This window comes from Sturnira hondurensis, unplaced genomic scaffold (assembly GCF_014824575.4).
Source record: "Sturnira hondurensis isolate 20B ecotype Veracruz unplaced genomic scaffold, ASM1482457v3 Scaffold0000867, whole genome shotgun sequence".
Taxonomy (NCBI): Eukaryota; Metazoa; Chordata; class Mammalia; order Chiroptera; family Phyllostomidae; genus Sturnira; species Sturnira hondurensis.
This window is the reverse complement of record NW_028073498.1, coordinates 3,735,361-3,760,517: the sequence shown is the minus strand read 5'-3', so window position 1 is coordinate 3,760,517 and position 25,157 is coordinate 3,735,361. Positions and strand designations below refer to the sequence as shown.

The 25,157-nt window shown below is 35.0% G+C and overlaps 1 protein-coding gene across 2 annotated transcripts in view; it reads left to right on the top strand.

Moving 5' to 3' along the window:
* Positions 1-25,157, top strand: part of RASA2 (RAS p21 protein activator 2) — a 120,536-nt gene that overhangs the window by 66,685 nt on the left and 28,694 nt on the right. For both annotated transcript variants that reach the window (XM_037051525.1, XM_037051534.1), the window contains 9 exons: positions 3,805-3,888; positions 5,623-5,695; positions 10,391-10,467; positions 11,445-11,546; positions 20,992-21,148; positions 21,544-21,692; positions 22,323-22,437; positions 23,203-23,277; positions 23,997-24,120. In XM_037051525.1, coding sequence (XP_036907420.1) covers positions 3,805-3,888; positions 5,623-5,695; positions 10,391-10,467; positions 11,445-11,546; positions 20,992-21,148; positions 21,544-21,692; positions 22,323-22,437; positions 23,203-23,277; positions 23,997-24,120 — 956 coding nt within the window. The remainder of the gene's footprint in view (positions 1-3,804; positions 3,889-5,622; positions 5,696-10,390; positions 10,468-11,444; positions 11,547-20,991; positions 21,149-21,543; positions 21,693-22,322; positions 22,438-23,202; positions 23,278-23,996; positions 24,121-25,157) is intronic.

Sequence of the window (25,157 nt, the reverse complement as noted above, 5' to 3'; positions counted from 1 at the left end):
TTTTATTATTAAGGGTTGCTTATGTTTAATTTTACTTTTGAAATGTAAAAGTTTTTATGTTTTCCAAAGTCGGAACTTATATAAGATATATTTGGAGAAATATCACATTCATTTCCAATCATGTAGCCTCCTTACACCTATATTTAAAAGTTTTGGTTTTATTTTTCATTATTTTTAAAATATAAGTAAATACACATACATATTTAAATAAAAATGTATTCGTGTTTCCCACCTGATTCTTACACAGTGTCATCTTCTGTAGCTTCCTCTTTTTTCACTTAATAATGTATCCTGAAAAATCACTTCATGTCATAGTAATTAGAGAGTGGAGATTTACCTTATTCTTTTTGACAACTACATAGAATTCTAACATAACAATTTAGTATAGTTTATTCAATCAGAGTCCTACTGGTGGACATTTGCATTGTCATTACCCATGTAATGGGCTTTTTAAAAATATTAACATAATGTATTTTTCCATTCTTTTACTTTTAACCTAATTTTATTTTTATATTTAAAGTGAACTTCTTGTAGGTAGCACATAATTTTCTTTTTTGTTCAATCTGAAAAATCTCTATTTTTTAATTGGCATGTTTAGACCATTTACACATCTATTTAATACAAGTTTATTGCTGTACCGTTGTGTCAACTAATCTTTTCTTCTGCCACATCTAAACTTTTTTAAATCTTCATTGTATTTTTTTTACATTACCTTGTAGTCTCGTTATTCTAATCTTCTGTTATTCCCACTCAGCGTGTTTTTGTCAGACCTGTGTTTTTCATCTCTAGAGTTCAGATTTTTAATGTCTTCTCTGTCTCTGCCAAACATATGAAATATGGTTATAATATCTGCTTTTAATATCCTTATCTACTAATACTATCATCTATGTCATTACTGGTCCTGTTGCTACTGACTTTTCTTTCTCACTATGGGTTATATTTTTTTTATTCTTTTGTTTCTGCTTATTTTCTGTTGGGTGCTTGGCATTGTGAAATTGCTGGGTATTTTTGTTTGTCTTCCCATGAAAACATGCAAAAATATCTAGCAACTTAAAGACTCAGTTAAGTTACCTAGAAACAGTTTGATTCTTAGGGGGTTTGCTTTTAAGCTTTGTTGGATGGAACAAGAATTGGCCTTTAGTCTAGGACATATATTTTCCCACTGCTGAGGGAGCACCCAGGAATTGCCAGATTTTGTGTGGTTGTGCCGACTTCTTGCTAGCAGTTTGTGGGCTTCAGGAATTGTTTCCTTTGACCTTTTCAGATGGTTTTTTCCCAAGCCTCAGGTAGCTTCCTCACAAGTGTGTGCTTATCAGCACTCAGCTGAAGACTCTTGGTGGATTCTTGTAGCTCTCCGGAGGGTTCTTTCTCTGTGTGCAGCTTTCCTTCCCCCAGGTTCTGCCCTGGGGACTCAAGTCATTTTGGCCTTCCTGGACTGACAGTTCTCCCTCTTCTTCCCAGAAAAACTAGATAGCTGTAGGCTGGGACACTTGGAGAGCTGACCTTGTTTATTCCCCCCTCAGACATGGCTATCCTGTGCTCCTGATCTTATCCTTTTAAAAAAAAAATATTTTATTTATTTAGTTTTAGAGAGAGGGGAAGGGAAGGAGAAACAGAGGGAGAGAAACATCAATGTGTGGTTGCCTCTCATGCTTCCCCTACTGGGGACCTGGCCTGCAACCCAGGCATGTGCCCTGACTGGGAATCAAACCAGTGAACCTTTGCTTCACAGGCCCATGCTCAATCCACTGAGCTACACCAGCCGGGGCTGATCTTGTCCTTTTTTAAAAAACGTTTTTCAGATGGGAGGGTAAATCCATTTCCTGTTACTCCATTGTAGCTCTGTAGAAGTTAACTTTTATAAAGAACACATGGACAATAACAAGGGGGTGTAGAAACAGAGGAGGGAGGTGGGGAGAGCTGGGGTCGTTTGGAGGTGTGGGGGGAAAAACAGAAAACTGTATTTGAACGATTTTTAAAATGTTCAAAAAATAAAGTGGTAAAAAAAGAAGTTAACTTTAATTTTAAAAATATATGAAAAAGATTCACATCACTCTTTTATAAACTAGTTTGGACTAAATGTATTTTCCTTTGTAATTTCTTTAAAAATTTATTAATATCAAATGCTTTATATGTGATGTGTAAGCATGTAATATAATTTAGTATGCTGTGATTATTTAGAGTATTTTCTGTTCAGCTATGGTTTTTGATATGAAATTGCTTGATTTTACCAACACAGGAGTAATTGTATCCTGTGTATTAGAAATATAATATTTCATAATACATATAGCAATAAAGTAATCTATATATGTAATATTTATTGTTTTTCAGAAAACTCAATTTTTACACTCTTACATTTAAAAATTGAGTATTTCTGGTGATATTTATAGGCCCATACTTTTGGCTTATAAGTATTGTTTTGGTCTGTGGGTATTATGGAAGTCTTTGTATTCTGAACTGCATTTTCTCAATTTTTTATACTTCATAATATTATAGTAAATTTCTATGAGATTTCTCATAATTAGTGTTTACATGATATAAGAAGCAGAGTAATACAGTGTATTCAGGTGGCATGGGGTGTAGGACACTGGATTTGAGAAACAGTGAAGAAAGTAGAAGTTGAGTCTTGGCCCACTTACCCATTTTGTGTTACCTTGTTAGCCTTATTTTGTTACTTTCTCACATAACCTTTTTGAACCTAACTTCTTTTAAATGGCATAATGGCAGTCTTTGATACTCTTCTCAAAGGCAGTTGTGAGAATTAGATGCATTTTTGTGAAAATGCATAGTCAACTGCAAATGCTATTGATAAATAAAAACCAGGTATCGTTCTGAGGTTTAGCCCGAGAAATGTAAGTTTCACACGGTGTGTACAGTGGGAAAGTTTGTACCTAAGCCTTACATTAATAACCAGAATAATCATCTTGGCCTGCACTTTCTTTGGTTAGTTTCAGAAATTTTTTAAATTTGGTTTTTGATACCCAGTTTAATAGAAGTGAGTCATGTTATCATTTCTTTCTTCACTCAGCAGCACAGCATTTGTACTTTATCACATATATGATCTGTGGGTTGTGGAGAGAACTAAGGATGTTGCTCAATAGCCCGCATCTTTCAACAAAGAATACTTTTCAGCAGCACTCATGAGTTTCTCTTAGACATTAGAAAATGCAGACCCTAAGATGTTAAGCTGAATTCATGAACTCAGTAATACTTAATGAGGAAATTTGAGAAGCAGGTTATTAAGTCAGATTCTATGATGTCTGTAAATACCAATGACTATTTATTTACCTGTGGAGTGGGTTAGATGCTTTGGTTTTTATCATCTAAAACATTTTCAACAGAATGATGCAGGAGCTGTTACTGAGAATCAGAAAAAAAGGCTACAGAACTGTGTGAGGCCTGCCCTCCATATATGAATCAGATTTTGAGTGGAAACCATAGTTGTTTCCTTGTTTCTCATTCATGCTTTTAGCAGAGGATATGACGCCATAGATCTGGCTTGGCTTTGTAGTTTCTCCTTTAAGGTTCACAGTGCTTTCTTTTCCTTTTTAGAAGCCATCGCGGTTTTAATGTTTTGTACCTTGTTAGATGTTTGGTGGAGATGTGTGTGCTAAATATTCTTTATCTTATAAGTAAATAAATGCATACATGCATCCATTTGGGGTAGGTGGCATATCGGCATACAACTACAGGCATGTGGAAAGCACTTTCAACCCATTGAATATGTTACTTTGCATTTAAGGATAATGTTTTATATTTTTCAATCTGACTATTATATGTTAATTTTCTTTTATTCTTCCTTAGCATCAAGGCATGCCATGGGTTGCCTCTCATAAATGGACAAAGCTGTGACCCTTACGCAACCGTTTCTCTAGTGGGCCCTTCTAGGTAATGTTTGTTGATTCATATGACTTTTTAAGTTTTAAAATTTGATACAAGAATTACAAAAGTAAGGCTCTAAGAGCAATTCTAGATAGGTATTTATGACACAAAGTAATGCTTTGAAAGGAAAATCTTTAGTGAGTTCTGTTATATATTTGTAAACAACCAAGTCTTGTTTTTATAGAAAAAACACAGGTGTCATTTAGATCTGCCAGCCTATTAGACTGTGGGGAACAACATCAGTTTTATAGTACTTAAAGAGTACTTTAAAACATAAACTTGACCTTCTTTATTCATCATCATCCTTCCTACTGGCAGATGTCTTAGGTTTTATACAGGTAAAATCCTGTTTTGATAAATGCTAGCTCAGAAAAAAAAACAGTTCCTATGTTGTTATCCGGAAGCAACACTGGACCAGAAATGCCTTTGCTACTCATGACTTCTGTGCTCTGCAGAGAGAATTCCCAGCTGTAGACAGACTGCTGAAGTACCAGAGAACATGATGAGGTGCACCATGTCATGGATTTAAGTTACTCAGGATAATTTATGGATAAATCTATTGCACTTTGTACTATTTTGTATTTTGTAATTTCACTATGGTTTTTTTCAGAGCTTGAGTAGTCTGAAATTTATCTACAACTGGAAGTTTTCCTAGAATCAGGAAAGAAAAATTACACTATTCCCTTTATACAAACATAACATTCACACACACACACGCACACCCCTTCTCCCAAACCCAAAGCTCTTCTAGGTAGTCTTATTTTTTAGAAAATCACCAAATCACTTTGAAGTGTGTGTGTGTGTGTGTGTGTGTGTGTGTAATATATCTAGCACCATGCCTGGTACTTGTTGGGTACTCAGTAAATAGTATGCTATTATTACTACAGATGGTTTTATGTTTAAGAGGAGATAGATATCCAATTCTATAATATTTGTGCTATCAGAGGAATTTAGTTTTGTGTGTTAAAAATATTTAACCTCGTGGAACTGTTTTTGGCTTTTGTCTTTGTTTATAATCTATACCTGTCAGGCAAATTCTTAAGTATGATTGTTTACTAACATGTGGATAGAACCTATTTGGCATATGAATTTTTAATAAAAAGTCACTATTGATTTTGATATTGTAATATAATCACATAAGATACTAACATTGAGGGAAACTGAGGAAAGGCTGTGTGGGACTTCCCTATATATTTCTTTGTAACCTCTGTATCTATAACTATTTCAAAATAAAAAGTTTTCCATAAAGCCACATTGTAGCTAAAGCCCAAGAAGTAAACTGAGTTAAGAATACTTTTTGTGTTCCTCGGATATTTTTCCACATAGATAAAGGTACTCTGAATCTCATTGTCTTCCTCCTACTATTTATTTAAGTTGCTTATGTAATAGAATGTGTTATTAAGACCCCATGACATAAGCTTGGCAGTCAATCTGGTATAGCTGTAGAGAGAAAAATACAGTCTTACTATATATATCTACTTCATATGTGTGTGTGGTGTGTGGTGTGTGTGTATATATGTGTATATACATATATATAACAGATACACAAAACTTGTGTATTCTTTGATGAGTTTTAAGAGACATCTATCTCATGCCCCCACTTTCACATTTACAACTGCAGTGTTTTCCCTGAGTCATCTTAACATTAAACAGAGGTCCAGCCACCTAGTTAGAAATAGCATGTTCTATAATTGTGTACTGTTAAGTTCTGCAAGGTAAAACTCTACCACATTGGAACAGGAATGACCAAAAGAAGACAAAAGTCAAGAAGAAAACAAGCAATCCGCAGTTTAATGAAATCTTTTATTTTGAGGTAACTTTTTTATATGTAAATATTAACATTGAATATTTAATACTGAATGCTAATTAACTTCTTTTTTTCAAATTACGGCCTGTGTAATTATTTTACCAACTAATGCAATTAAGCATTTCTCTCCTGAAAGCAGTAGAGCCATGATACAATGCAGTGGAGGCTCAATAAATGAACCAATGAAGGCAGAGCTCTGATTGATTTGAGGATGGGGAGGTCTGGGGGCACACCCACTTCCAAGTTATTCTCAATGTCACACCCATCCCCATAGAACCCCCACCTCATCCAGCCACCCCACCCAACAGATAGTGGCCACAGGACTCTTCTGCAGAGTGCTCTTTGAATACCACTAGTGAAGTGAGTATGGTATCACTTAGCAGTTCTGAGTTCGAGTCCCAGTTGACTTTGAACAAATTGCTAACTAAATGTGAGACTGAAGTTTCTTATCTTGTGAAAGGATAACTTTGTAAAATAGTAGCAGCCCTACCTAACTGATGGAGTATTTTTGATGCCCAAATGTGAGAATGCTCTGAGACTGTAAAATACACTGTACAGACACATGCTTATTTTCAGAGAGATACTCAGATGCCTGGAAGCTGCCCCAAGTATACTGCTTTGGAGTTCTTTGCTGTGGAGCGTTTTTAAAATTTGTTAAAGGAATTATTTTTCATATTATTTATTTGAAAATGACAGAAAAAGTAAAAATAATTCAACCTCTCTATTCTAAAAGATTGTGTTCTAGCTGTAGAACATGTTGTAGTTGAGAATAACAGGTAGGGTAGATTTGGAAAAAACAGCTGTATTTTATGCTCTTCCTTCGTGTGTGTATTTTTCTAGATATTTCCAAGTGAAGAAAGCGAGGGCACACCTCACCATGCCTGAATACTGTACTTTAATAAAGGAACGCAGATTGAAGACAATGCCAAAATTGAAATATACAGAATTGTGGGGGTAGAGAAGGAAAAACAAAACAATATGAGACTTTTGCATTCTCTGGCCAAGGGCTTAGTTCAGTTGTTATACATTTACTAGTGGTGGTTACATCTAGCCTGGAAAAAACAAGGAAGGGGCAACTTGCAGTAAGCAAATGGTCCTTGAAAATCAGGCCTTGACCTGCTTGCTATATACAAACATACCTTTTAGGCCTTGAAACATTCTTTCAAAGTGCACTTAGTTAAGCTGATTTTAAAGATAAGGTTCAGTGTCTGTCCTCTAGTGGAGCAAGAGACACAAAACACACACACACACACACACTCACAGTAGTAAAATGCAGGAGATATTGGAGAGGCCAAATAAGTTCTGCTTCATTTGAGTTAGTCAAATCACAAATCATTAGAGAAAAGGGGTGTTTTGAGATAGAAGAGCAGAAAGTTGTATCCCAAAAACAGCAAGTAGTAATTTGAGTGGAAGGGAATAATGGGAACTGAGCTTAAAAAGATAAGAGTAGGACCACCTAATGAAAGGCATGCCTGCTTGAGGTTGCTTAAGTATTAGCCATTAAATGCGTTTGAGCCTGGAAGCTATAAGGGTAATACAGTGTCTTGTGAAGAATTGACCATGATCTGTGGGCCGAGTAGCTGAGAGAGAGAGAGAGAACAGAGATCAAGAGACTGTTGTAGTTTAGCTGTTTAAACAGGGTTGGCAGTGAGGGGAATGGATCTGGTCTAAGAGAAGTATGGAAATAGAAGAGAAGGGACAGATGAGAAAAACTGCAAAGGGCAAGATAATGAATTGGTTATAGAAGAAAAGACAAATGGAAGAGTCAAATGTTGTCTTCATGTTTTCGTATCTGGAGAAATAGAAAAGTTAAGAGAAGGACAACAGAAGTGCTTCACTTTGAGGCATAATGAGCATGAGGTCTGACATGTAAAATCCTGACAGGCAGTTCATGAAATTAAGGTGAGTGACAGTTGCAAATAAAGACTCAAGATTCATAAGGGAGTAAAGGTACACAGTGAAGGAGAAAAGTGAAGACCGTCAGTTCTGACACTCACTGGGTATTCAGCTTTGAGTATGTCTCTTCATTTCTGTATTTTAGCTTCCTCATTTTGGGGATGAGGATAATAAATCTAGCTCTGCCTGCCTCAGAGCAGTGATCTGATGGACAAAGGAGATAATGGATGTGAAAACACTTCATAAGCTATGCAGCACTTGCAGCTCTTGGGACAAAATAAAAAATAAAACCTTAGAGAAAACCCATATTTACAAGTTCTGTGGAAGAAGAGGTCCCAGATGAAGAAGCAAAGAGAGCAGAAGGTTGCCAGGATAGTGTCTGGGCACCTAAAAGAAAGAATGTTTCTGGGAAAGGAGGTATAGTTGTATGATTACTTGTTTAGATAGAGGGGTCAGTGAAGGTGAGAACTAAGAATTCATCGTCAGACTTGGTGATTAAGAGTGGGGTTTCAGGCGGGTGACCTGTGAGGAAGCCAGATTATGAAGAGTTATTGTAGTGAGTGGGTGGTGAGGAAGTGGAGGCTATAAAGATGGGTTACAGTTTTAAGATATTTGTCTGTGAAAGGAAAGAGATAGAAGGACCATAATTTAAGGGGAGAATTTTTCTTAGACTTGAGTGAGGCAAACAAACTGGTAAATAAAGCTGTAATTAAAAGAGGTCAAATGCAAAACAGCCTGGTACTGGCATAAGAACAGACACATAGATCAATGGAACAGAGTAGAGAGCCCAGAAATAAACCCATGTTTCTATGGTCAATTAATATTTGATAAAGGGGACAGAAGCATAAAATGGAGTAAAAATTGCCTCTTCAACAAATGGTGTTGGGAGATCTGGACAGCTACATGCAAAAAAATGAAACTTGGCCACTAACTTACACCATACACAAAAATAAACTCAAGATGGATAAAAGACTTAAGTCATGACACCATAAAAGTCTCTGAGGAGACATAGGCAGGAAAATCTCAGATATTTCATGGAGCAGTGTTTTCACGGATAGATCCCCTAGAGCAAGAGATAAAAAGGAAAGAGTAAACAAGTAGGACTACATCAAATTTAAAAGCTTCTGCATGGCTAAAGAAAACATTAGCAAAATGAAAAGGGAACTAACTGTATGGGAAAATATATTTGCTGACAATTACCTTGGACAAGGGTTTGATCTCCAAAATATATAAAGAACTCACACAAGTCGACACCAGGGAGACAAATAATCTAATTAAAAAATGGGCAAAGGACCTGAACAGACACTTCTCCAAGGAGGACATACAGAGGAACCAGAGACATATGAAAAGATGCTCAACATCACTAGCCATCAGAGAGATGCAAATTAAAACGACAATGAGATACCACTTCACACCAGTCAGAATGGCCATCATAAACAAACAACAAAAGCTGATGAGGTTGCGGAGAAAAGGGAACCATAGTACACTGTTGGTAGAATGCAGACTGGTGCAGCCACTATGGAAAAGAGTGTGGAATTTCCTCAGAAAAAACTAAAAGTGGAACTGTCTTTTGACCCTGCAATTCTGCTGCTGGGATTATATCCTAAAAATCCTGAAACACCATCGAAAGAACCTATGCACCCCAATGTTCATAGCAACATTATTTACAATAGCTAAGTGCTGGAAACAGCCTAAGTGCCCATCAGTAAATGAGTGGGTCAAAAATCTGGTACATTTGCACAGTGGAATACTATGCAGCAGAAAGAAAGAAGGCGCTCTTGCCCTTTGCGAAAGCATGGACGGAACTGGAGAGCATTATACTAAGTGAAATAAGCCAGATGGTGAAAGACAAACACCATATGATTTCACCTATAAGTGGAACCTAATCAACAAAACAAACATGAGCTAAATAGAACTAGAGACATGAAATTACTGACAGGATAATGGAGGAAAGAAAGGGAAGAGTCAAGTCAGGGAACATGTATAAAGGACCTGTGGACAAACAACAGGGTGGGGGTGGGGATAGGGCAGGGGAGATTAATGGGGAAAAAATGGAGACAACTGTAATTCAACAACAACAAAAAAGAAAAATTGAATGCTTACTGCATATTATGTGTGGGTGGAGTAGTTTTAGAAAAGAGAAGGATCATCTCATCTTGTTGAGAAGAGAATAAGAAAACTCATCAAGTAGGACTTTATGGGAGTAGACTTAAGGTGGACTGTAGTTGAGAAAGTCTCTGCCAATGGTCTTGATATTTTCAGTAAAAATGTGAGAAGGAAGTACAAGGGTGGCATTGGTATATTGAGAAATAAGGGACAGTGAAACTTCACTGAAATAGAATACTTTTTACTCTTTGAGTCACTAACAGGTTACAGATGAGCCAGAGAACCTAATGTTGCTTTATATGAAGTTGATAAGGAAGGGTATGGAGGCGAGGTAGCTTTTGATATTTTTATTCCACTTTATTTTATTTATTTTTTAATTGATTTGCAAGAGAGAGAGAAACATGGATTTGTTTCACTTATCCGTGCATTCATTGGTTACTTCTTGTATGTGTCCTGAATCTGCAGCCTTGGCCTAACCAACTGAGCTACTCATCCAGAGCCTATACCACCTTATTCTCAACCTCCCTGCTACTTCTGTGGCTATTTTTGTATTTAGTTTTTGGGTAAAACATTACCTAGGCTTTTCCCTCTGTTTATAATAAACAAAATTGAACTTGTTAGAGATGATAGTTCTTTTTTTAAGTTCATGTAGGAAAAAGATACTTAAAAATTTTTTTTTACTAGAATATTTTTTTACAGGTAACCAGATCCAGTAGTTACACCAGAAAGTCCCAGTTCCAGGTCGAAGAGGAGGACATTGAAAAGCTAGAAATTAGGTATGTGTCTTGGAGTTTTACAGGATTGCTTTTTTTCTGTGCCAAAAGAAAGTCCTAAATATAATTGGAAAAGGTGATCCAAGCTTAATAGAATTTTCTTTAGCAAATTGTTTGATGAAAGCTAGAGGAACATACATCTAATTTAAATCCAAATCATCTTTTCAAGATCTGATTCTTTCCAGAAATAGTCAAGGTGTATTTATTTTATAAACAGGGATGAACTAATTTTTACCTATTTTATTATATTTTTAATTTTTCCCAAATTTAATTGATCCTTAAATTTGATTCATAGCATAATGGATGCAAAAAATATATATAGAAAAAAGTAATTACATATTAGCTCATTTAGAAATAATTTTTTTATTCTTCTTAACATATCTGCTGTCTAACAGAAATTTCAGTGAGGTAAGAAGTCTTATAAGATAATTCAACAGGTGCATGTGTTTGAAGTTTGTGCTATTTTCTAGATCTTAAATATCTATGCTGTTTGGGAGGGGAAAGTTTTTGTAAATGCATGTATAGGTGTGGTGTTAACAGTGTGTTCATCTAAAGGGTGTGTAATCACATGTTTGGAATGATCAGGTAATGTATTTTTCTAAATTACTTATCTCTACACATTAACTGATTCTAATTGAGAAGGAAAGTATAGTCTTGTGTTGGTTTCTTTTATCAAAGTCAACAAAGTAACTCTGTAGTCCTTATTGTTACAGGTTAAAATGAAACCCAGACCGAAATTAGGTACCTTAAGTGCTTTGTTTTAGACTATTTAAAATGGTTACTTTTTGTGCTTATAAATAAAAGCTACTGCAGTATTTTGCCCTTTTAGTTTAGTGAGGCATATGACAATGCTAACATCTCCTTTAAGCATGTAAAATTAATGCTATAATACAAATCAAAGTAATTTGAAGCTATTTGGTGGTGTGTGTTCTCTTAAACATTGTTTGCAAAAAAAATTAAGCCAGTTTTTAAATTTTCAGGATTGACTTGTGGAACAATGGAAATCTGGTCCAAGATATTTTCCTAGGTGAGATTAAGGTTCCTGTGAACGTGTTAAAAAATGATACCTCTCATCAAGCCTGGTAAGAAGACGAATGTTCTAGTGAACTCTCTTTAATATACTGTACATGCAAATCAATGTTTTCTATAAGCATATTTTAAATTTGTCATGAAATAAACCAGAAGTCATTAGTATTAATTTATGTAGTCATTAATTTACTGTTGCAGAAATATAAGTACATTGATAGTTTTGTGACTTGACCTCTGATAATGAGACAAAAGTACTAAATTGTCTGGGAATATTTTTCTGTTCAAAAAGTAAATCCTACCTCTAAGGGAAAAATGGGAAAAATTTAAAACATTGCATAAGAGTTGCCTATGTAAGAAGATGCTTGGTCACAAATCAACCACCTGCAATGCAGAAGCTTCATTAATGGTCATGAAAACTAGATGTTTATGAGGCCTAACCAGTGATTTTTTTTCACTACATCCACTGAAATGCTCTGCAGATGGCCTGATACTATTTTCTAAATGTCTAGGGTCTAGGTGGTGGTGAGCTCTAACTGAGCTCATTCAGTTAATACACTTTTTAGGAGCTCTGGTGGCTCGAGAATGGTTGCAACATTATTTTACTTCTTATGACTCTAATAGTGACAAACTGATGTTTAATTAAAATTAATGTGCAGATATTAAACTGATGTTAGTTTCCTTAGCAGAATTGGTGTGCAGCTATTGTATCTTTTGTTTACAGCACTTACAAGTCATGCTAGACTTGGGTTTCAACGGAGTGTAAAAGAGCATGCTTTTCTCATTCAGTAAACTTTTAGGGCCTACTTTTTAGAGCTCTGTTTCAGTTGCCTAGAAGAGGAGTTTGAAAGTAACCGTTTAGATGTTTCTCACCATGGGCACCAATCTCGTTTGTCTTTAAAAAAGAACCTGCCTTTCCTGATTGACCATCAGACATTCTTCACTTTGAACTTCGTTGTCCTCAAGTAGTTTTATTCCTTGAAGACTGATTTTTAGACTCTCAAGATTTTTATTTTCTTTTTATCTTTTGCTAATGCAAATCTAAGATTTATTGGTCTTTATGGTTGCATTTTATATGTTACATTTTCTAAAATGCATCCACGGGGCGGGGGGATTAAGTTTAGTCACGATGAAAAATTGATGAACATTTGTCACCTTCTTTCCCCATCCCCACATGTCTTTTTTCACCTCTCATAAAGTGCCATATATTTTAAAATGAAAATTTTCTACCCAGTTTGTTAAGTCTTCAAATTTATATGTCATACTACTCATTACAAATAAAAAGTGAGTTGATGTGCCTCCCATAGCCCCTCAAAACCAACTTGAAATGTGCCTGTACAGCCTATACTTGCTGTAAGAGTGTCTCTAGACAGGCTGTCTAAATTTGTCAGAACTAATTTATCTAGCATGAAATAGGAACATCTGCTAACTTATTTATACTCCCATAGATGTAAGGAAATATAAAGAAATTAAAAATGCCATTTCCTATTAAGTCAAAATTATTAAACTCTTAGTGTCCTTTGTCAGTTGTAGAACTATAGCATCCCCTTGTGGGATTGATGGTAACTACATTGAACACTCAGGAAAAGCTTTATTTACCTTCCAAGATTTCAGGCATTTTTTTTTCTAATCTTGATATTAAGAAAGATGTAGAATAATGATCAGTAATGTTTTAAAACCTTCAATTTGCTATTTCACATAATTTCTACTACTTGTCTATTAGTCCTTTTCTGAAAACTGATTTTTGATGGTTGCAATTTAATTTTATTCTAAAATCAAACATGAGTCAGCCCTGGCTGGTGTGGCTCAGTGGATTGAGCACAGGCCTGTGAAGCAAAAGGTCACTGGTTCGACTCCCAGGCAGGGCACATGCCTTGGTTGCAGGCCAGGTCCCCAGTAGGGGACACATGAGAGGCAACCACACATTGATGTTTCTCTCCCACTATTTCTCCTTCCCTTCTCCTCTCTCTAAAAATAAGTAAATAAAATGTTTTTAAAAAACCATGATTCAGTCATTTTCTTACTTTCTTAGCTCTTCAATTCCTTAGTAATGATATGTATTCTTCGTTCTGAAACTTCTATGAAATCTTAGGATTAGCTTGTTAATTTGATATTAGCTGACTTTAACTTGAACCTATGTAGATAATAGAATTTTATTTGACTTTTTTGAGTAAGTAATATATGGTTCACAGTTTAAAAGGTAAAAATATGTCACCTGCCTTTGTTCCCCAGCTAATCAGGTTTCTTCTTCTGAGGCAGCCAATTGTTCTGAGTTTTGAAAATATTATATACTGGCAAATACATACATATCCTTCTTTCCCCTCCTTTATACAAAGGGGTATATACTATATCCTGCTCTGTACCTTGTTTTTTTCGCTTAGCAGTTTAGTAGAACATCAGTTGTGTCTTTTTAATCATGGTTAAGGGTACGGACTCCAGAACCAAATGTCTTGGTTCAAATCCATGCTCTCACCTCTATGATCTTGGACAAGTTATTCCACCTGTTTGCCTTGCTTTTTTGGCTATAAAATGAGAGCAGTACAAATAGTACCTGCCTCCCAGAGTTGTTGGAGGATGAAACGAGTTTGCATGAAGGAGGCTGCAAATGCCATGACCGTGGGTATAACTCGTGTTCTCATCATTGTGGTTACTGCTGCTGTCGTCACCATTATTCCACATCAGTGCGTACAGAATTTCTACATCCTTTTTTGTTTGTTTTTGCTCCAATATTCCATTCATTGTTCAGAATGTCATAAATAAAAACTCTTAGATAATCTAGTTCAATAGCATTTTACCAGTTACTTCAAAGTCAGAGAACTTAATGTATATAAAACCCTTTTGTAATTATACAGATCGGTACAATAATTTTTCCACAAAGGAATCAAACTGTAAAAATGTACATTAAGAAAATAAATAGAAATAGTTTTTCATATCATAATTTTTAATTTTGAAAGTAAGATTCAAAGAGTAAATAAAACAAATAGTTGGGGCTTTTTTTCAACATGAAGTACTTACACATATTTTGAACTAAATTAATATTTTATTTGAGATGAGTTTGTTTCCTACTTTGCAAGTTTTAGCACCTAAGCTTTAATTTATCTTTAGTAAAAACCCATTGATAATGGTTATCTTTGTGGAACCAGAAATAATATTCAAGTATTAGTACAGTTGCCTTTGAACAATTATTTTCCAGCTTATGTAGAATTATGAATAAATAAATGAAGTTTTTGCCTGCCTACCTCAATTTCAGTTATTATATAGACTTTGTGGTTAAAATTTTTCAACTGCTAACATTTAATTCTCTTTAGGAGCTGTCAAAATGCTGACTCCTAAGAGCATAGGATTACTTTTATGCCTCTTTAGTTGTGAATGAAAGATACGTTTGTAGAGTAACTACACTTCAGTTAGTGATTTATCGTTATTTCCTGTTTCTTTTTCTTTCAAACTGAAACACTTTATTCAAAAACTGAAGAAAATATACTTGAGAATTTTCTTTGTTTGCATCCCTGGACCTTAGGCATGCCAGATACCCTCTACTTAACAAATCTTGAGGGTTTTTTTCCATTTAGCTTTGATTTATACAGGATTCCCTAATTTACAAGGGATCCTTCAGGCGATTCAAATTGAGCCTCTTGTGACAATGTTTTAAAATAATAACTCACATTTATATAGATAATATAAATAACTACAGATAAGTGTAGCATTTATGTTATAATATATTAGTAGTAGTTATATAAATATATTTATCTGCAGTTAGATATAATATAAATAACTACATTTATCTGTAGTTATTTATATATTTAAGTGGTAACAGTTAAATGTATATAAATTTTGTATAATTAACATTTACATGGTGTTTACTGTGTACCAGGCACTAGTCTGAGTGTTTTACTTACATAACCTCTTTAGAGTTGTTGTAAGGATTAAATCAGTTAGACACTATCATTACCTGTTATTTAACAGATTAAGAAAACAAATGCAGAAAGACTGAGCAGTTTGCTTAAGCTCACAACTGGAATTTGAAACAAACTCTGATTCCAAAGTCTGTGCTCTTAACCCAGTGTCCTATAATACATTTGTACTTGGCATATGTATATTTTAATATGCTTAAAACTAAAAAATATTCTGTTTTAAGCTGTCAGGGAAGATTTGAGTGCCCTTTGCTTATAAAATATATAGATTTTAATTTTATTTACTTATTTTTAGAGAGAGGGGAAGGGAAGGAGAAAGAGTGGGAGAGAAACATCAATGTGTGGTTGCCTCTCACATGCCCCCTACTGGGGAACTAGCCGGCAACCCAGGCATGTACCCTGACTGGGAACTGAACCAGCGATCCTTTGCTTCACAGGCCCATGCTCAATCTACTGAGTTACACCATCCAGGGCTTTATAAAATATTATTTAAAAGAAAATTGAAATGGTCTCTACTCATTGAAAAAAAATGATTTTTTCAGGGAATGGATGAGACAGTGACATATTTTGAAAAAAAATTTTGAGTAAACATGAATGAGATATTTTGTCCATAGTGATTTTTTACACTGCCAAAGAAACCCAAGCAGGCAAACTTAAAAAGTGTGGCAGGAATGACCCTCCTGGAGTTCCTAAGCATCCTAAACAGTGTATGCATAAAAGTTAACGACTGGCAAAACACTACCCTAATCCTTCTGCGTAGAACATGCCATGTTAGTACTGTAGGCCTGTTTTGCTGGTATTTTGTTTTATGAGCATAACAGAGGAATAGGACATAATCCGTTCTCCAGTAGTTTGGAGACAAGGGGATTAAAGTTGCCCTCTGAGTAAGATCTCTATAGAACAAAACAAAAAAGAGTCTTACATCTGACCCTAGTATGGAAACACTGTTTAAGATGGGTAGGTTCAGGCTCAGAGAGGCAGAACCAGGTTGTAACTGTAATACAAATAATTGTATTCTACCATATATGCAAAATACTAGTTAGAAGGAAATGTTAGAATAAAAAAGGATCCCAAAGAGGCAGACATGGGTGGGTACTGCCTAGTTGACAGTCGAAAAGGGAGGGGATTCCTGCTCCAGGGGCATCACTGTTTCCTTTGCAGAGCTCTTGCCATAGCTGAGAGATTCCTCCTTAAATCTTTGTATCATATCTCTTTACTCACCAGAGCACCTTCTGATAATTTGGCTTTTCAAATAGCTAAAAATGTATAAATCAGACTTTTAAAATAGCATTAACAAGTCTAAAAAATGTATTAGTTGAAGTGAAAGATAGAGATGAAACCCCATGGGAAATGGTGATAATTGTTGACGCTGGGTGATAAGTGCATGGAGTCATGGTGAGAGCGTTCATTTTTAATATCATTCATCTCCCTACTTTTGTGAATGAATATTTCCATAATACAATGTATTGCTCACAAAAAAGTGAAGGTATTTTTGTCACTTGACTATTGTATTTCTTTTCATAAATTTACTAATTGGCCCTCCACTTTAAATATTAGTCTCTGCTCAGTCATTGCAATTCAGGTTCACTTTTAGATGCTGGTAAAACTAGGTATCTGAATTTGCAAGGCTACAGAACATACACCAGATTGTGGGAATGCCCAAAGTAATGCCCTTTTCCAGAGGCTTGGTGATCAGTCAGCTACAGTTCCCGTAGAGGTACTTCTGAGTTACCTTTGCTAACAGACCTATTTGCAGTTATTTTCCTGGGAAATCTGTAAATCATTATTTCTCAAATCAGAGAGTAGAAGTTCTGAAGGTTGGTCTTTTGAGACAGGAATTCCTCTTTTGTAGGTAGTAATATAATTTCAGTATAATTTCTTCTCCCTATGTTACCATCCCCTCATCTTTTAAATTTTGCTTGGTTGATTCTCTAGTTTTCTTTTGTCTTCAATCCTGTCTTTCTCAAAGCTAAAAATATTCTATTAAATCCTTCTCTTTTCTATTTTTAAACAAGTTAGTCTGTTGAGACCATAAGTGGTAAGTATCAGAAATAAATATTAAAATTACTGAAGTGCTAAGTATCAGAAATAAATATTAAAATTACTGACTTTCCTTTATAAAAAGCATTCCAGCTAATAAATAATGAGGAAAGATAGAATTATGAAATTATCATTTTGCAACCTGCGAAGATTAATGACGCTAGGCAGGGATCATCAATGACACTGTCACGAAAAGAGACAGTGAGGTATTAGTGCCCCTTAGTGGAACTACACAATGCTGTCGATGAAATGTTCTTGGCAGAGTACCAAATCTGAATCTAACCAAGACTCCAGATCTAACTACTAATATACAGAGATACAGAGGGGACAAAATCACATGTTCAATGATATCATGAAAACAAAGATAAGAATTAATACAACCCCAAATGTAGAAAATTCTATAAGAACAACTACCTGATTTCTTAGGGGGTAGAGGGAATGTGTAGGTTAAAACTACCTGGCCATAAGAAAGAAGAAAGTTTTATGCTTTGTGACAGCGTAGATGGACCTGGAGAACATTATGCTAAGTGAAACTAACCAATGAGAGAAGGAAAAATACCATGTGATTTCACTCATCTGTGGAATCTAATGAACAAACTGAACTAACAAGCAAAATAGAGACAGACTCATAGAAAGCAGGATAACAGCAAAGGAGATGTGGAGGGATTGAGCAGAAAAGGAAAAAAGACTCATAGACATGGACAGTAGTGTGGTGATTGCAGGGAGGAGGGGAGAATTAGAACTAAATGATAATGGAAAAAAATACAATAAAAAACAAAAAGTAAAATAAAAAAGAAACAGCTGTCAACCAATTACAGTCCATGGACCTTGGATTTGAATAAACTGTAGAAATCTGTTTGTGATAAATTTGGGAGAATTTGAATACTGACTGGCTAATAAGGATTCTTAAGAGTTTTATATACATTGATGAAGTCATAAAACACCTGGAAATTGCTTTAAAATAATGCATTAGTGGAATGAGAGGAGTGAGTGGAAGTGTAGCTGAAACAACAATAGTTTTGAGATAATTACTGAAGTTAGGTAATGGACACATGAGTGTTTGATATACTATTCTCTTTACTTTGGTATGTATTTTTTTATTTTTAAGTACATTTTATTGATTATGCTATTACAGTTTTCCCTTTTCTCTCCCCTTTATCACCCTCTGCCCTGTACTCCCATCCCTCCAGTATTTCCTAACCCCCCTTAGTTCACATCCATGGGTCCTATAAATAAGTTCTTTGGCTTCTCCATTTCCTATACTATTCTTAACCTCTCCCTGTCTATTTTGTACCTACCTTTTATGCTTCTTATTCCCTGTACCTTTTCCCCCATCCCCCTCCTCCACTGATAACCCTCCATGTGATCTCCATTTTTGTGAATATGTTCCTGTTCTAGTTGTTTGCTTAGTTATTATATTTTCCTTTTAAGATTGTTGTTGATAGTTGTGAGTTTGTTGTCATTTTACTGTTCATAGTTTTTTATCTTCTTTTTCTTAGATAAGTTCCTTTAACATTTCATACAATAAGGGCTGGGTGATGATGAGTTCCTTTAACTTATCTGCCCTTCCATTCTAAATGATAGCTTTGCTGGATAGAGTAATCTTGGATGTAGGTCTTTGGCTTGCATGTCTTCAAATACTTCTTTCCAGCCCCTTGCCTGCAAGGTTTCTTTTGAGAAATCAGCTGATAGTCTTATATGGAAACTCCTTTGTAGGTAACTGTCTCATTTTCTCTTGCTGCTTTTAAGATTCTCTCATCTTTAATCTTGGGTAATGTAATTATGATGTGCCTTGGTGTGTTTCTTCTTGGATCCAACTTCTTTGGAACTCTCTGAGTGCCTGGACTTACATGTATAGTTCTTTTGCCAGATTTCCCTTCCCCATGATTCAGGTGTTGGAATGTTTAAAGTTGTCCTGGAGTTTCCTAAGCCTCTCCTCATTTTTTTGAATTGTTATTTCTTCATTCTGTTCCAGTCAAATGTTTATGTCTTCCTTCTTTTCCAAATCATTGATTTGAGTCCTGGTTTCCTTCCCTTCACTGTTGGTTCCCTGTATATTTTCCTGTATTTCACTTTGGATAGCCTTAATGTCTTCCTTTATTTTGTGACCATACTCAACCATTTTCATTGCTTAGTTCTTTTTCTGGAATTTTGATCTGTTCTTTAATTTTTGGCCATATTTCTTTGTCCCGGTGCAACTGTTATATTGTAAGGGGTGGAGCCTTAGGTATTCATCAGACCAGGGCAACCCACCTCGCTGGGTTGTGGCGCTGTATGTGGGAGAGGGGTCAGAGAGGGAACAATGTCTCTTGCTGGCTTGCTTGGCTCTTACCCCACTTTCCTTCACTTTCCTTACTTCCCACAAGTGGATTGTGCCGTTTCAGGTGCTTATTCCCAAGTGGGTGGTCTTGTGTACATTCTAGGATCCCATGAGTCTCTGCAACGGACTCTCCTGTGAGACTAGGAGTTTCTTTCATTGCTGCAGCCTCCACAGCTTTTATAGCCAGAAGTTTTGAGGTTTTATTTCCCTGTGCAGGAACCCTGGGTTGCACAGTCTGTCTCACTCCCCCATTGTTCCTCCTGGCTTCTCTGCATGCAAATGTGGAAAGAAGATGCTTCTCTGCTCAGTCCACCCCCGACCACCTTGCCACACATTCTCTCCTCCCCGGCTGCCCCTCTCTGCCCCTCTCTGCCCCTCCTACTGGTCCAGATGAATATTTCTTCTTTAACTCCTTGGTTTTCAGGCTTCCGTGCAGTTTGATTTTTCTGGCACTTCTGGTTATTTTTTATTTTTAAATTTGTTGCTGTCCTTCTTTTGGTTGTGCAAGGAAGTGAAGTAACAGTAACTACTCCTTCACCTGGGCCAGAACCTACTTTTGTATGTGTTTTTAAACTTCCATGATTAAAAAGTCTTAAGTAACTTTGATTTTGGGTTTCAGTTTTACAGATGTCTCTTGATTTCTAAACATTTCTCTTTCCTTGGATATTTAAAGATTTTTCAATTTTACCTTTTTTTTGCCTTTTACCTAACTTTGTAAGTAGTTATACTGAATAATATAAAAATCTATTTTTAAACTTCAATCACTAACTTTTTAAAAGAGAAGTTCAAATTTTTACATATAGGATTTACTTTACAACAATATCATTTATTACTTCTTGTGTAGTGTGTCTTAATTATTTCATCTAAATGTATCTTTCTTAAATTTAGTTGGTAAAAAATTATTTTTGGTAATACTGGATTTTAAATATTTTTTAATTTTTTTCTAAACCAGCAAGCTAATCAAACTCTTATTCAACCCCTTTGAGATCTTAATGTTTATATTATCTATACTTTTTGTTTCCTGGATAAAAATCTATTTATAGTTTTCTAGTTCAATATACAACTAGCATTAAACATCTAAAGATTAAAAGTCTGCTACTCTTCAAGTGTCCTAACCTTAAATAGTAAGTTGACTTTTTGGTTTAGTTTTTTATATCTTAGCTGTTTATTTACCTCACTGGTTTGGATGCTCATTACCATCATATGGAATTGACTGTATTTTTACTTTAGGTACTTGCTACAACCAAGAGACAATGGAAACAAATCGTCTAAAACTGATGATCTCGGGTCTCTTCGATTAAATATATGTTATACAGAAGACTATGTGCTTCCTTCAGAGTACTATGGTCCTTTGAAAACTTTGCTGCTAAAATCACCAGATGTTCAGGTACTTTAAAAATCTTAAGTATATGATTTAATATGAAAAGGCCAAAGTAATTCAGTAAGTGATGAGGAAAAGATTTCAAAGTGTCAAGTTTTATTACAACAATAAAAATAATATATATAGGGGTAGGCAAAAGTAGGTTTACAGATGTGAATAGGCTAGTTTATGTATTATTAATTTATTAATTATTGTAAACCTGCTTTAATAATTGCTATAAACGTACTTTTGTCTACCCCTGTATACACTTACGTATATTTAATTCATCTGAACTTTAGTCTGTGATTTCAATATATGCACTTAGTTAATGAACATATTTGAATTACTTTTACAGGATGTGATTGAACATTTAGTTATGTTTCCTTGATTTTGTGCTTGTTTTCTGTCTTTCTATTTTCCAGCCAATATCTGCCTCAGCTGCTTACATTTTGGGTGAAATATGTCGAGACAAAAATGATGCTGTTTTGCCCCTTGTACGAGTTCTGCTACACCATGATAAACTTGTTCCTTTTGCCACTGCAGTGGCTGAATTAGACTTGAAGGATACACAGTAAGAGTTACATTAATGTTAACTATGTGTTGTTTCATTTGGACCTTAGTTTGTCAACTGTTTTTGTAATCTTAGTTCTTTTGTATTGACCAGGTTTACTGTATCATAGTCTAAAAAGAACTGCTTAGCATATAATAAAGGCAGTCCTTTAAATTAGCAAACAGTATTCACCAACAGTAAAATTAACAATTAATGACGGATTTTCTTTTTACTTGGTGTCAAAATTTCCTGTTACTAGTCTGCTTCTTGTTTATAATGATTCACAAGTTACAAAGAAAATACCAAGTCAGAAGTTCCTTTTTTCTTGTCCAATTGTAGCACCCTTATGTGCACAGGTGAGACATTATAAAAAATAATTGGGTGGCTTCTCGTTTCTGGTATAGTCTTAAACTGTGATTTTATAAACTCACACACATACACCCCAGGTTTGTAGTTATAAATATGTTTTTTTTAATGTATTTTCAGTAAGTAGTCTTTATAAGTTTGAAAATCTGAATGGCAGCAAGCTTTTAAATGGATGGTAAAAATTACTAAAATTGTATATATGACCAAGTCAAACATCTCATATTACTGATTTTACAACCTCTGTTTACTGTACTTGTTTTCACCTTATTTCTGCTTGTATTTCAGAGATGCAAACACAATTTTTAGAGGAAATTCCTTGGCTACCCGATGTCTGGATGAGATGATGAAAATAGTGGGAGGGCACTACCTGAAAGTAACATTAAAGCCTATTCTGGATGAGGTATGAATACCTGTCCTCCGACAATAATAGTTTGTGCAGACTCACATAGTATCTCTTTCATTTAGTAATCTGTTGGTGGGAATGATATATCCATTCATATATTATGGAAAGAATAAGACTGAACGCTTTAGAAGTAAAATAAATTATTTACTCTTTCATCGATGGATATTTACTCAAAGGATATGTTGTGGTAGAATCTACATAATTATTATTGGATTTCTGCTTTAGCTAGAGTTTCAAATATAAGAGAATTTTTTAATATAGTTCTTTGCAAACCTCCCTTTTCTACTTGCATACACTTGAATACTGAGATTCTTTTAGTTCCATACCACTGACTAGTTCTGATAGTTTGATAATGATAAGGTGTTGGCTCTGATGGGTTTTTACAGGTCTGGTTTTAGAAACTAAAAACCTCTCTGCTGTAATATGCGTAGAATTCTGAGGTTCATTTGTCACCACCTGGCGTGCTTCCAGTTTGCACAGCAGCAGCGTCGAGGCTTTGTTTAGGAACGTTTCATGCAATTCAGAGTTGCTGTGTCTGTTTGTCAGTACTTGGAATTATTCTCATTATTTGCGTCTCTAATAAGTAAATAAACTTGCTGTAGCTGTCGTTCCAGATCTGTCTGTTTATGTTATCTCTGGATGGAGGTTTTAAACTTTGTTACAGTTTTAATTTTTATAGTTAATTTTTGTTATCAGAAAAAGTGTTTTTATTTTGCCAAATATTTTTAGGAGCATTAAATGAAAAATTAATCTGTTTTCCAGATATGTGAATCCTCAAAATCCTGTGAAATTGATCCTATTAAATTGAAAGAGGGAGATAATGTAGAAAATAATAAGGTATGTCCTTCTTATCTTTATAACTGCATTAAAATTGGTCTTAAACCTCTACCTGTTTCCCACTTACATTGTAGTAATGCTGTGTGGAGGGAAGCAGTGCATTTTATTCTTTACATAATGCGCATACCATTAGGGGCATTACCTGTATCTAGCTTTTAGAATGTTGTTATCTCCTTGTCGACTTTCACTTTATTTTTGTTCTTGATCATCTTTTTTTGGCTCTAGTAACAGTAATGGAGTAAGGCTATATATCTAGTTGCAGCCCCATTCTGGTCAGCCCTTTAGTTTCAAACTGATCAGGCTAAATAGCACGATGACTTGGTCAACCAGTACTTAAAGTTGTCTCGGGGAAAAAACAGTTGTGCTCATCACAAGTTTTCATTGCAGTAGATAACAGTGCCACAATGTCAATGCCTGCTGATCTGAGTTACTTTCCTAATTTACCTTGGGATTTTTTTACTCTCTGTTGCTTCTTGTACACTTTATTTCCTACATTCACCTCTTATGTCTGCTATTCTAAATCTAATATGTTAAATGAGGTCACAGTATAAATTGTTCTTTAGCTGAGTGGACTTAGAGAAGGGAAGCAGAACTTTACAAAGTAATAGTAAATGCCTAATAGAGCTCATTTTCATTGCTTTTGCTTTTTTTCCCCCACGAAGGCTATTCAGGATATGTAAAAGTCAAAATCTTAATGTTTACCTTTTTAAATCCTGCAGGAAAATCTGCGCTACTTTGTAGACAAATTATTCAATACAATTGTAAAATCAAGTATGAGCTGTCCCACTGTTATGTGTGATGTCTTTTATTCTCTGAGGCAAATGGCTATTCAAAGATTTCCTAGTAAGTGCCTTATATTACTAAAACATTCCGTTTCTTTTTTAATATTTGGGGAGGTTGTAGATTTACTGTGTATTTGGTTTATGTGAAATGTTAATTGCTTACAGGTACAGTCTTATTTAGTTTCTCAAAATAGTTGCTTTTTAGTGAAACACCTGATTTAATTTTCTTACAATCTCAAAACATTTCATTTTTATTTTAATATAACGACGGCTTAACACAAAGTGAATTAAGTCACTATTATTTTTTAAAAGGCAAAATTTAGAACTATAACAATATATAAAGAAACATTTATACCAGGTGCTTATAAGATTGTTAAATAAAATAAACAAAAACAACTCTGTTATTTGTACCGCCTCCCTTTTCTACTTGCATGTATTCAAATAAAGAGAATTTTTAGTTCCATACAACTGACTAGATCTGATAGTTTGATAATGATAAGGTGTTGGCGCTGATGGGTTTTTACAGGTCTGGTTTTAGAAACTAAAAACCTCTCTGCTGTAATATGCGTAGAATTCTGAGGTTCATTTGTCACCACCTGGCGTGCTTCCAGTTTGCATAGCAGCAGCGTCGAGGCTTTGTTTAGGAACGTTTCATGCAATTCAGAGTTGCTGTGTCTATTTGTCAGTACTTGGAATTATTCTCATTATTTGCGTCTCTAATAAGTAAATAAACTTGCTGTAGCTGTCGTTCCAGATCTGCCTGTAATAAGGGAAAGGGGGAGGAGGTAAGACAGCTCCTTATCAGTCTTACCCAGCTATGTGAGACCTTGAGTTTATTTCTGTAACATCTGAAGAGATTTTGCTATTTTATCATGTTCTTTTAAATGAGAAAATGTATGTTCTTTTAAATGTATGTGCACACATGTGTGTGTAGTTATCTGACCGTCCATTAAATGTACCCATTGTTAAAATGGTAGGCCTGGGATGTAGATTAATTCAGACCTAGATGTCTTTGCTAATTGTAGTAAAGATATAAACAGTTAATTTCAAGTAAGTATATTAAATCTAGTCTTTGCAACAAAAATAGGGGAAACAGAG